This window comes from Squalius cephalus, assembly GCF_949319135.1.
Source record: "Squalius cephalus genome assembly, chromosome: 1".
Taxonomy (NCBI): domain Eukaryota; kingdom Metazoa; phylum Chordata; class Actinopteri; order Cypriniformes; family Leuciscidae; genus Squalius; species Squalius cephalus.
In genome coordinates this window covers 34,480,020-34,493,446 of record NC_137122.1, presented here as the reverse complement: position 1 = coordinate 34,493,446, position 13,427 = coordinate 34,480,020, and the positions used below count along the sequence as shown (strand labels likewise).

Below are 13,427 nucleotides of genomic sequence, written 5' to 3'. Positions count from 1 at the left end.
AGACCTGTGTCTCTGCTGTGTTGTCTATAAATGACCATTCCTCCCTGGAACAGCTGCAGAAAACAGGGCGGCTCCTCCCCTTCTGTTACAAACACCTGAGAACTACACTGATTGGTCAGCGCTGGTGACAAGTCCCGCCCACTGGCATTGGAGTGCCGTCCCTTCCAGATGAAAAGAGCAGATCGTTCCTGACCTCTTGCCATCTGATCCCCTGTTAAATAATAGGAGAATAAATATACAAAGTATTTAAATTCTCAAACATACTCATGTTCATTTTAATACGTATAAATAATATACACTACCGTTAAAAAATTTAAGATTGGTAAGATTTTTTAATGTTTTTAAAAGAAGTCTCTTATGTTCATCAAGGCCGCCTTATTCTGATTCAAAATAAAGCAAAACCAGTAATATTGTATCAATTAGTAATACAGTAATACAGTAGAAATGAAAGAAATTAATACATTTATTCAGCAAGGATGCATTAAATTGATAAAGGCATTTAGCAGACTAAATGTTTGGATAAGTCCTGCATATGTCACTAGAGAGAAGTCGTTTTCACCGGATGGTCCAGTTATGACATTTCGGTTGAGCGTTACGAGATCAAAACACAAAATGAAACATATGCAACATATGCAAAATCTATAACATGCACATAGGAAACAGAGTGAATTTTCATCTCATGCCGACTTAAATCAAATATATATGCGTGCATTAACTCACCTAACGCTGTGAGGCTGTAAGTCCAGCGTGTAGCGTATGTGCAGCCCTCACTAAACTGTCCCAAGCTCTCTGGGGCAACCTCACACTCCTCACTCTCTGAAATAAGCCACGATTTCACCGCAAGTGTGCGTAACTCCACCTGCCGACCATCACTCAGAGTGACCATGTCTCGTCCCCTTCGTACATCCACACCATCCAGAACGATTTGTGACACCGCTGAGAGACAGACTCCACCGAAGAGAGCTCTGGCATCACATGACCACTGCTCAGCTGACACTGGCTGAGGAGATGATATGAGTGAGGGGGTCTGTAGAAAAGACGGAAAAGATTATAGAGCTAGAAAGAGAGAACATAAAATGATTTAAAAGTGAAACCTGATTACTAGAGGGCTGTAATAATATAAAAAATCTGAAACTGTTTCAGGGCCGGTTCGCACAGAGTGTTTTTTTCCATTCCACTGCGCCACTTGTCCATTGTTTTTCTATGTAAACACATGCTAGACGGACGTGTTTGCGCTCGAGTCTTTGCAGCGTCTCGTGCATGACACGGCGTTCTAAGAATGCGGTGCTCGCGTTTTTCAAAGCAAAAACGTGTTCTGTGTGAATGGCCCCTAAGGATGATGGAAGTCATAGGTAGGGCTGCACGATATTGAAGAAAAGTGTGATATGCGATAGCTCGTTAAATAATGGAATATGCGACATGATAATGTACAAAACAGAAATTGAATAAACAAATGTAAAAATAAAACTGCTTAGTCTTCACTGTATGAATGAAATTAACACTGATTCTTATTAAAGCTATAAAAGTTATTCAGTCAAGAGCAGTGAGTGATTTTCTCTTTGTCTTTTGTTGTTTGATTAATAATAAATACACAGACGGCAGCAGGTTTATTAGGCTGCTGTCACTTTAAGAGCTAAGGCACGGATCCAATATACTGTTACACATGCGTTTTATTCCTCAACTGTTTACGTTAACTTAAGACATAACTGACTGATTACGTGAATACTCACCAAGATGGCATTTTGACATAATTTTGTGTGTATTTGGCCATATACAGTTAGCTACGGAAGATAACTGATTTCAGGATCGCACGCGATGTGCGTGCGAGTACGCCTCTGCGGCTTAACTCTTTTTAACATTATGCATGTGACAGTCATGTGTCCAGTCTACTCTCTACTATCTGCGTCAACCTAAAATTTTGACTTTCCGTAACTTTTTGAAGTATTAAAATCTTTTAGTTTAGCATTTAGCAATATGTCCATTTGCAATATTTTGATTATTTAGATATATTGTGCAGCCCTAGTCATAGGTATAAAAGAGAAACCTGAGATATTTTTGTTATTATAACATGTATGTAAGCCTCCTCACCTGCTTCTCCTCTTGTATGAAAGGTTCGCCGTGATTTTTGTTCACTTTTGTCTGCTCAAATGAGTTAGCAAACTTCTCTTTGAACAGTACCGTCTCATTTTGGTCAAAAACACGGCCAAAAAGAGCCCAGTCTGGCCGTCCAGTTCCCTGCCTGAACACACAAATAAGTACATTTGTTGGTGAATACAAGCAATAAGCTCTTTCTGCTTGCATCCTAAAATTCAATTAGTTATCTTTATTCCTTCAGTGGAACAAAAAAAAAAAAAAAAAAAAAATATATATATATATATATATATATAGTATATATTTTACATTAATGGCATTAATCTAACTTGTTATATACGTTTTACATCATTTATACAGTCATACAAACTTACGTTGTTCATGCAGCTTAAGTGCTGCAGTCATTAAAACAAAGGAGACAGAGCAAATACTGAGACGTTCTGATATTCATATTAACGTTAATTCAAGTTGTTATACTGATAATATAATTCTTACTCATTAAAAGGAATGCAAAACAGAAGCATTTTCACTAATGGACTTTTGGACCACACTGTAGCTGGATATACGAAGAATCTCCCATTACAGTGAACCTACTTGGGAATGTGGGCACTGCCACCAGAGGGATCCAGAGGGTTGATCCTGCAGTTGCTGTAGTCATACGCTCCGTCCCAAACCTGCTGAGCCAGCTGAAGGGCCAGTTTCCTCTCACTGGGGCCGACGTCTTTCCCATGCCACAAATAGAGCTCGCTGCCGAAGTCAAACAGAAGAGTCTGAAACGGAAAAAGCACTGTCAATAAATGTAACCAACCACCTTAAATAGCAGTTTTGTCATGTGTAATCACAAGCAGTTATAAAGTGCATTATAAAGTGCATGCCATGTATTCTTTAATAGTATATGGCTTGAGATCAGGACCTGAGAGGAGTTCAGTAGAGTGAGGTGTGGTACGGCAGCCCAGGCCTGCTCATGGGGGCTGAGTCTGTCCCCCTGCAGCCTATAAATACAGTTTGACTCTGATATGGCTCTCTCATAGTGCTCATCATCATCTGTACTGTCTGGACCTGCAAAGTGATACGCCCCCATAAACATACAAATGTCATTTGAACAGTTTTGGGAAATAAAAGTGTTGTTTTTGATGGGATATTTCCTGTGGGGTGTACAGTACGGCTCTTGCCTTTATACTGGGTCTGTCCCCCGAGAAGGTTCCAGAACTCTGCTGCCTGCAGGCTGTCTGTATTTACACCTTCATCCAGGTGAACGACGCCCGTTGCTTGACAACCCATATCCCTCTGGGTCACAATCAACGAGGCCATTTCAGACGCCTAGAACACACCATTAGCCAACATCCAGGAAATAAATACAAAAAACTGACACCAATTTTTTTTTTAGAAATGCATTTTAATTAAATGTAATATTTTAGTCTCATCTGAGCTGAATAATAATAAATTCATATTTAATTAAAATATATAAATAAAATAAAATGTATTAATAAATAACAATATTCCCAAGTATTTCAAATTTTATTCTACACCCGAAATATACTGTTGAGGATGCGACAATACTTGCACTGGCTTTAACAGTAATCACTCTGTTCCTGTGTGAACTGATGGTACCTTTTCTCTCTCGATGGTGTTGGAGAGTTTGCCGGTCCAGAGGAAGCAGTTTGAGGGTGTGACCAGCAGAAAGCAGTCGCCACTGTTAAGAGAGTGTGACACAGGCTCCACCAACCGCACCTGCACCTGCCTCCATCCTGGATAAACACACACACGCACAGAAAACATTACCTGCATTGCTCTCGCATGAAACTCTCAGGATATTATGGAACTTCCAAGCATGGAAACTTGAAAAATCAAGTGTACTTCCATGACTATTACAAACAATGTAGAATTTTACAATGTATACTACCACTTGAAAAAGTTCAGGGTATGATTTTTTAAAAATATTTTTATTTAGCAAGGATGCCTTAATTTTAACAAAAGTGACAGTAAAGAAATGTATAATGTTGCACAAGATTTCTATTTCAAATAAATACTGTTCTTTTGAACTTTCTATTAATCAAAGAATCCTGAAAACAGTTGTGCTGCTTAATATTTTTAAGGAAAACATATCATGTTTTCCTTAAAAATATTAAGCAGCACAACTGTTTTCAACATGAAAACATTAAGAAATGTTTCTTAAGCAGCAAATCATCATATTAGAGCGATTTCTGACGGATCATGTGACACTGACTGGAGGAATTATGCTGAAAATTCAGCTTTGACATCACAGGAATAAATTACTCAAATAGAAAACAGTATTGTAATAATATTTCACAGTATTGCTGTTTTTACTGTATTTTTGATTAAACAAATGCAGTCTTGGCGAACATGAAATACTTATTTCATAAAAATCGACTCTAGTGTAAATATATAATATTCTGAAGAACTTCAGATGAATATTAGAAACATTATCATACCTTTAACCTGGATGAGCATGAGTTTGTTGTATGGCACTATGGGTCTGCTCACTTTTCCAGAGGAAGTGACATCAGCTGGGGTGCAGTTAGAATTTTTCATAGCTTTAGGGAAAATAAAGATATAAAAATAAAAAAAGTGTGATTGAAAAAAGTATGATGCTGCTAAATATGTTCAAGACATTTGATTAATCATGATAAAATATTTTAATCATCTGACTCTAAAAAATGAAAACACTGGCTGACAAGTAAAAGACCAGGAAGATAAAATGGTTAAATATATATATTAACCTGTATTATTCTCCATTTCGCTGTTTTCCTCAGGCTGCATGAAATCCTGCTGGATATCGTCTCGAGCAGCAAGAGCACGTAATGGATTCCTCGAACCCTGAGTCCTGCGGGACGGCCGTACTGAGCGCCTGTGTTCAGCTACAGCTGAGCTCAAACTAAACACACACATAGAGCATTAAACCTGTATCTAATCACATTGAGAAATCCCTCAGATATACATGTACACACAGACGCTGGCTTTACATTGGCGTGTTGGTCTGACAGAGAGTGCTGAGGTCTGGCTCTGCGTCTCCTCCAGTGGTAGGACACGCTGGCAGTGAGCCGGGGTCAGAGGTCATGACCTCTTTAACCATCTCAGTACCAAACATCTGACTCTCTTGGACTTTATTGGTGCAAATGGTTTGTGTCTCTGTAAAGATGAGTTTGGAAGAGTCTTCCTCCTCACAGATTTCCTGAAATAACAGAAAGAAATGAATTAGTTGATATTCTAATATCTAATATCAAATTTTAATGTGACGGCAAAGCTGAATTTTCAGCATCTTTACTCCAGTCTTCAGTGTCACACGATCCTTCATAAATCTTTGTAATATGCTGATTCGTTGCTCAAGAAACATTTCTTATTATTATCAATGTTGAAAACAGTTGTACTGCTTAATATTTTTGTGGAAACTGTGATACTATTTTTTTTCAGGATTCTTTGATGAATAGAAAGTTCAAATGAACAGAATTTATTTGAAATAAAAATCTTTTGTAACAATTTTAGAACAGTCTTTACTTTCACTTTTGATCAATTTAATGTGTCCTTGCAAAAAAAAAAAAAAAAAATTTTAACAGTAGTGTATGAATATCTTAAAACTACCTTGTCTCTCTCCGTCACCTGTGGTTGGCTTTGAGTGGATGTGGAAACCTCTTGAGCTTCATAAGAAAGACTCCTCTAGAGAGGGCGAGAGAAAGAGGATGATCAATTTTTAGGTCTGCTGGTCGAAGTCAAATCAAATAATTGACATGCCATCATTGACAGTAAAGTCACTCAAACATTTTCTGTGGACAAAACAAAATGGATCTTAAAAGGACAAGGCAGCCAAATTAACACATTCAGGACACACTATACAGGAAAACAAATGTTTTATTGAAAAGCACATGCGTAGAGCAATAACAGTTTATAGACACATTCATCACATTGACACATTAATAAAATTCTCACCTCATTGAACAACATCACATATTGAGGTGTGGTGCTTGAACGTGAGTATACAGAGGAAAACACAGGCTCCTGAGAGGAGAGGAGAGGAGAGGAGAGGAGAGGAGAGGAGAGGAGAGGAGGAGAGAATAGGAGAGGAAAGGAGAGAGGAAGATAGAATAGGAGAGGAGAGAGGAGGAGAGGAGGAGAGAGAGGAGAAGAGGAGAGGAGGAGAGGAGGAGAGGAGAGGAGGAGAGGAGGAGAGGAGAGGAGAGGAGAGGAGAGGAGAGGAGAGGAGAGGAGAGGAGAGAAGAGAAAAGGAGAGAGGAAGAGAGAAGAGGAGAGGAGAGAGGAGGAGAGGAGGAGAGAGAGGAGAGGAGGAGAGAAGAGGAGAGGAAAGGAGAGAGGAGGAGAGGAGGAGATAGAGGAGAGGAGAGAAGAGGAGGAGAGACAGGAGAGGAGAGAGGAGGAGAGGAGAGGAGAGAGGAGAGGATGAGGGGAGAAGAGGAGGAGAGGAAAGGAGGAGAGAGAGGAGGAGGGAAGATGAGAGGAGAGGAGGAGAGGAAAGGAGGAGAGAGAAGAGGAGGGAAGATGAGAGGAGAGGAGGAGAGAAGATGAGAGATGAGAGGAGGAGAGAGAGGAGGAGAGAGAGGAGAAGAGGACAGGAGGAGAGGAGGGAGGAGGAGATGAGAAAGGAGGAGAGAAGGAGGGGAGAGATGAGGAGAGGAGAGGAAAGGAGGGGAGAGAGGAAGAGGGGAGAGGAGAGAGGAGGAGAGGAGATGAGAGAGGAGGAGAGGAGAGAGGAGGAGGGGAGAGGAAATGAGGGGAGAGAGGAGGAGATGAGAGAGGAGAGGAGAGAGGAAGAGGAGAGAGGAAATGAGGGGAGACAGGAGGAGAGGAGATGAGAGAGGAAGAGGGGAGAGGAAATGAGGGGAGAGAGGAGGAGAGGAGAGAGGAGGAGAGGAGAGAGGAGGAGGGGAGAGGAAATGAGGGGAGAGAGGAGGAGAGGAGATGAGAGGAGAGTAGAGGAGAGAGAGAGGAGAGGAGAGGAGAGTAGAGGAGAGAGAGAGGAGAGGAGATGAGAGAGGAGAGGAGAGAGGAAGAGGAGAGAGGAAATGAGGGGAGAGAGGAGGAGAGGAGATGAGAGAGGAGGAGAGGAGAGAGGAGAGGAGAGAGGAGGAGAGGAGAGTAGAGGAGAGAGAGAGGAGAGAGGAGGAGAGAGGATGAGAGGAGATGAGAGAGAGGAGGAGAGGAGGAGAGGAGAGGAGAAGAGGAGAGGAGGAGGAGAGGAGAGAGGAGGAGAGGAAAGGAGTGAGGATGAGAGGAGATGAGAGAGAGGAGGAGAGGAGGAGGAGAGGAGTGAGGATGAGAGGAGATGAGAGAGAGGAGGAGAGGAGAAGAGGAGAGGAGGAGGAGAGGAGAGAGGAGGAGATGAGAGGAGAGTAGAGGAGTGAGGATGAGAGGAGAGGAGAGGAGAGGAGGAGATGAGAGGAGAGAGGAGTAGAGGAGAGAGAGGAGAGGAGATGAGAGAGAGAGAAGAGGAGAGAGGAGGAGAGGAGAAGAGGAGAGGAGGAGGAGAGGAGAGAGGAGGAGATGAGAGGAGAGTAGAGGAGTGAGGATGAGAGGAGAGGAGAGGAGAGGAGGAGATGAGAGGAGAGAGGAGTAGAGGAGAGAGAGGAGAGGAGATGAGAGAGAGAGAAGAGGAGAGAGGATGAGAGGAGAGAGGAGTAGAGGAGAGAGAGGAGAGGAGATGAGAGAGAGAGAAGAGGAGAGAGGAGGAGATGAGAGGGTGATTGACTAAAAAAATCTCATACAACACAATATATGCTCAGTTAAATAGAATGAACACAGAGAGACAATGACAAACTTTTTCAAAATCTCACTTTTTAACACATAAAGTAATAAGCAACAATGTGTGATCATTAAGTCAGTTAAAGTAACTGAAACACATTCTGTATAAACTCACATAGCAATCTTACCCAGCATTGAGTTTGGGGAGTAGATTCAGCTGTACTGACAGTCTCATCCTACAGGGGGCAGTGTGGAAATCAGGGAGAACAAAGATGTTGAGTTGTGACTCACATACTGCATGCTAGCATACATTTGACCTCAAACACACATGCTGATGTATTTATTTACACACAGAAATACAAATAAACCTCCTAGTCAATATCACCTAATTAAATATGCTTTGATATTTCAGGTGTCTGTAAAAACACACTTAAATTAGCATCTCATACACACACCTGTGGCCCACTGTTTACACTGATATTGCACCTTGCCTTAGCACTTTGCTCCTCCTCTTCTTCTTTAGTTACTCTTGAGTCTGTCAGCCTGTGAAAAAGACTTTCTCATTTAATAGGAGCCAAACAGTGATGAATTTGGTCTAAAACATACCATATCATACCATAAATTAAAATAATATAATAACAAATACCATAGTTTGCAATATCAGACAGCATAACAGACTGTTTTTGTAAGAAATAAAAACAGCCTTGTGTGTAACAAATGGCCGTGCCTGCACTTATGTTAAAAATAAGGTGGATAGATTTCATCAGATTGTCATCTAATTTGAGGTACATAATCCTCATACTATGTTGTTTAAAATCAGCACATCGGCTATTTTTATGGTGAGTACACAAATCAGGAAATTAGGCAGTATCTTAGCAATGCTTTGGGGTATTAACATGAGACTCTATGTGTATTATTACCACAATGGCATGAGTATACAGCTTTGGTACAGGAGCACTTTTGTGAACTTCTCCCTTTAAAAACTTTGGTCAGCTCAAGAATAATTTTGTAAAAATGCAATTTTATTGTATTTATATGAAAGAATTAAAAGAGCAGTTTCATGTCTATCCTTGTGTTGTTCAACTGGTCGAGGTTGATGTGGGATTTAGAAAGTAATTAGTAATAAGTAATACTTTATAGAGAGAGTAATTAGTAGAGCAATCTAATCACACTGTTGAAGATGTAATTAGTAGTTTAGTGATTAATTACTTTTTTAAAGTAACAACCCAACTCTGGCCACCATACCGGTATTGGATTTGCAAAGTTTCAAGCCAGCAATGAACCAATTTTCGACCTTTTGATCCAATAATCTTTGAAAAACTGAATGCCTTAACTATCACTTTTCACAAATTTAATGTATCCTTGCCAAATAAAAGCAAATAGTAATAATTCCTTAAAAAAAAAAAAACACTCTTACTGACCCAAAATGAATGGTACTCTATATCTGATAACAAACACAAAGAGCAAGAGATTGAAAGCGAGAGAACCTGTCAGTGATGTCTGAGTCTCTGCTCTGTTCTGTGGTCTGGAGGTCTTCTGACAGAGATGGACATTCCTCAGGCTTCGGCGCAGATCTCCGTGTTCTGCCGTGTTCTTCCTTCCTTCCCCTCTGCCTCCAGGGAGCGCCGGAGAGACGGGTTGGAGATGGACCCGCAGCTGACATATGTCTCTCCTCTTTCACCTCCCTCTCCCTCCTCTCTCCCCCATTCTTCTCCAGGCCGTGTCCATTCAGGTCATCCCTGTCTCTGGTTCCACTCCTCCACACCACTCCCTCGGAAGAGCTCTTTTTCAAGATGCCTTTAATCTGCACTGCATTCTGGGAGTTGCTGCCTGCTGTAAGCTTCGGATGGGGTGATGAGGGGAGTTCGGAGGAGGAACGCCTCTCCTGTGAAGAGCTCGGCCCAGAGAGACACACTTCACTGGGCTTCAGGTTGATGGACTCCGCTTGCTGTCGGTCAGAGAGGTGAGGCGTCAGATGAAGACGAGGAAGCTGAACAGGCTCTCTCTGAAGCTAAAGTGGAAGAAAGGCTTATAAACATCTCTGGAAAAGACAGAGAAGGTACTCTAGAAGTTAAAGTCAAAAGAAAAATGGCTTGTGTTGTGTTTTGGATGCTGGTGTCATCAGCAGGTTGCTTAAGCATGACTTCTGTGTTCAATGAAATATTCTTCCCAATATCCAATATTTCTACTTTATTTTCTAGTAGAAAATATCTGAACATCCTTCACACAAAAATTATTTAACAGAGCAAAATGATTAAGGTAATAAGATTTATTGTTTAGAAAATACATTGTGGATGAAATGTATCGTTTATTGCTTAAATAAACTGTTTTAAGCAAACTGACAATAGGGTAAAAAAGTCCAAAATGCTGAAAAACAAACCAATTATCGGAAGTTCCAATTATCTGAAAATGAATGAAACTCATGAACATAAAATAAAAATAAAATATTTTTTGTGTTTTTCCTTTTTTATTGTTTTTATTTTAATTATTTATATATATATATATATATATATATATATATATATATATATATATATATATATATATATATATATATATATATATATATACCGTATATATATATATATATACACAGTATATATATAAAAAAAAAATTTTTTTTTTTTTTTTTTGGCTGTGATTCCATTATTTGTTAAGATAATATGATTAATTTTAGAAAATGTATTCTTTCACCTTGTTTTAATCATAAAACGTACTAAACATTGATACATTTAACCTTCAAACAAGAAAAGAAAAAAAATGTAACTTTTATTTTTGACTAGTTTTGACTTATTTGATGACTAGTACTAACCAGCATAAGCCAGCATGGAAATTCATCGGAATGTTTTATCATGGTCACCAGATCTGAAGCTGACACACACTGATTAAAACAACTGGACAAGTGGCAAATAGACCATGCCAAGTGATCACAGACAAGCAGAGCTATATGTTCATGCACGCCAAATATATTTACCAAATTGACCTCATCCACAGTGATGGGCTGTGTGCGGTAGCGCGCACCCTTCTGTCTGCGTCTCTCAGAGGCCTCTAGTGGGCTGCCGTCTCTCACGGGACTCCCCACAGCACCCAATATGGGCTGAGACAGTTTGTTGAAGAGAGCCAGTTTCTCACTCATAGACAGTTTAGTGCCAGCATCATCCTCCACCTCTGCCTCAGGCTCACCTGCCTCACCCAAATGAGGACTGAAGGAGGAACAATAGACAGTGAATTAGGTCATTCATTTGTTTTTAATCTCAGAAGTACTTCTTAAATTGGCAGTGGCACTGCTTCTGTAAGCGTAGATAGAGATTTAAAGACATATTAAGGTTCAAGAAATGAGCATGTTGTATAATGAAGTCCTGCCCACCTCGCTGCCATCACTGTTTCCTCAAAGGTGATTGGCTGAGTGAGTGCTCGAGGATCGTTGTTACGGCGAGCTCTGCGCTCATGGAAACTATTACTGGAGCGAGGTTTGAGGAACAAGGACGCCTCGGGTGAAGCTGTCTTCTCCAATTCCTGATAGAAAAACAACAATGTAATAAACATATTTAAATGGTGGAATTAAAAGAAAGAGAGAGCGACAAATGTTAATAATTCACCAAGAGATACAGTTGACCAAAAAAGTCACTTTTACTTTTTTGATAAGTAAGATTTTTTTTAAAGAAATGAATGATTTTATTAAGGAACAAAGCATTAAATTGATTAACAGTGACAATAAGACATTTTAAATGTTACAAATTATTTATATTTAAAAAAAGAACTTTCATTTTTCTAAATAATCCTGAAAAATGTATCACAAAAATGTTTTCCACAAAAATATTAAGCAGCACAATTTTTTTCAACATTGATAATAATAAGAAATGTTTCTTAAGCAGCAAATCATCATATTAGAGTGATTTCTGAAGGATCATGTGACACTGGAGACTGGAGTAATGATGCTGAAAATTCAGCTTCGCCATCACTGGAATAAATTACATTTTAAAATAAATGAATTTAGAAAACAGTTATTTTAAATTTAAAATATATATATATATATATTTCACAGTATTACTGTTTTTATTGTATTTTTGATCGAAAATGTGCAGCATTGGTGAACATAAGAGACTTCTTTAAAAAAAAATGCATCTTCCTCACTCCAGATTTTTGAACGGCATTGTAATTTGAAAAATTGAAATGTGTCGATTCAAAACATAATTTTTAACTGCGCAGAGAAACGTAATTACATTAAATTCATTTTTATTTACACAAATACTTCATGCTTCACCAAATCTGTTTGATTTTCTCTCTTCCATGACTCACAACAGGAGATGTTTAAAAGAATGTTCACGCTGCTCTTTTCCAGACAATGAAAGTGAATGGTGACTAGGGGCCATCAAACTCAAAAACTGACCAAAAAGTAAACTCATAAACTCATTTACGTTAGAAGTCATTGCATATTTGCAACATCATTCATGTTGCCATATACTTTGAATATGATAATACTGTACGCTGTGTGAAGACGTGTCACCCCATATTTAGTCACAATTCACTTTCATTGTTCATAAAAAGCATTACTTGTGTGTTCCATGTAAGAAATTAATATCATTTGTCACATCAATATGTGAGTGAGTTAATGGCACAATTGTCATTGTTAGGAGAACAATCCCTGTATTTTCTGTTTCACCAAGAAAATGCAATTGCAATGCAATTTTTTAATATCTCTGTCTCTGGTGAAATGGGTCAGTTGCAGGATGAATTAAATAGATCCTGCTCTGATAGTCTCGGTAAGGAAGTCACAGTAACAAATGAAACCCAGTGGGTCATACGGTAACCAAACACTCCAGGTGTCCTATTACCACCTACGACCCAAACACAAAGCATAAGAACAGAGAGGAAAAAACATACTGGTGCAGAAAGAGAAAGAGAGAGATTACTTAAAATAAATGACAGTGCATTCAACATTCATTTTCAGTATCACATTGCTTTTTAAAATGTATAAATATACTTTGTCCTCAACACATTTAAGAAGATTAAAAACATTTTTGTATGTGAGAATGAGTTCTATGTGTGTCATTTCTGATACATGAGAAATGCCTGGTCATAAAAGTGCTAATACTAATACATTAAAAGGTGTATTTTATGGTAAAGGTAAGTGTAGTCTAAAGTAATTATAATAAGCTTTTATTAAGAACAGTAAATTGGGAAGTCCCCAAAAGGGTAAATATATACAAGGTGTGTGTGTGTGTGTGTGTGTGTGTGTGTGTGTGTGTGTGTGTGTGTGTGTGTGTGTGTGTGTGTGTGTGTGTGTGTGTGTGTGTGTGTGTGTGTGTGTGTGTGTGTGTGTGTGTGTGTGTGTGTGTGTGTGTGTGTGTATGTGTGTGTGTGTGTGTTTTCCATCCATGGCAATGACCTTTTTCTATTCAGGCAGCAGCAGTTGCTAAAGAGATACGGTGGGCTCTTGTTTCACCTACTTTAAACAGAGACATCTTGGCAGCTACACTCATCTTAGCTCTGTCATCTGTCTTTACATCCACTGCAAGAAAAACAGCAAGCACAACATTACAAGGGGAAAAGTATCTCCAAGTCACACACATGCATTTTAGAGCAACAGAAATGCCAAGCTAATCGAAACTGACACATCATAA

The 13,427-nt window shown here is 39.2% G+C and overlaps 1 protein-coding gene across 12 annotated transcripts in view; it reads right to left on the bottom strand.

Annotated features, from left to right (window-relative positions):
* The window catches only part of svilc (supervillin c), a 31,731-nt gene that overhangs the window by 5,114 nt on the left and 13,190 nt on the right, over nt 1-13,427 (bottom strand). For 7 of the 12 annotated variants that reach the window (XM_079872179.1, XM_079872184.1, XM_079872190.1 and 4 more), the window contains 18 exons: nt 13,254-13,315; nt 11,171-11,319; nt 10,778-11,006; nt 9,291-9,814; nt 8,259-8,346; nt 7,992-8,039; nt 6,037-6,105; nt 5,692-5,766; nt 5,076-5,284; nt 4,833-4,987; nt 4,545-4,646; nt 3,703-3,839; nt 3,264-3,411; nt 3,005-3,150; nt 2,686-2,861; nt 2,089-2,239; nt 721-1,027; nt 5-211 (listed from right to left, as the gene is read on the bottom strand). In XM_079872179.1, coding sequence (XP_079728305.1) covers nt 5-211; nt 721-1,027; nt 2,089-2,239; nt 2,686-2,861; nt 3,005-3,150; nt 3,264-3,411; nt 3,703-3,839; nt 4,545-4,646; nt 4,833-4,987; nt 5,076-5,284; nt 5,692-5,766; nt 6,037-6,105; nt 7,992-8,039; nt 8,259-8,346; nt 9,291-9,814; nt 10,778-11,006; nt 11,171-11,319; nt 13,254-13,315 — 2,982 coding nt within the window. The remainder of the gene's footprint in view (nt 1-4; nt 212-720; nt 1,028-2,088; nt 2,240-2,685; nt 2,862-3,004; nt 3,151-3,263; nt 3,412-3,702; nt 3,840-4,544; nt 4,647-4,832; nt 4,988-5,075; nt 5,285-5,691; nt 5,767-6,036; nt 6,106-7,991; nt 8,040-8,258; nt 8,347-9,290; nt 9,815-10,777; nt 11,007-11,170; nt 11,320-13,253; nt 13,316-13,427) is intronic. The other 5 variants (XM_079872186.1, XM_079872187.1, XM_079872185.1 and 2 more) reach the window with 4 other exon arrangements.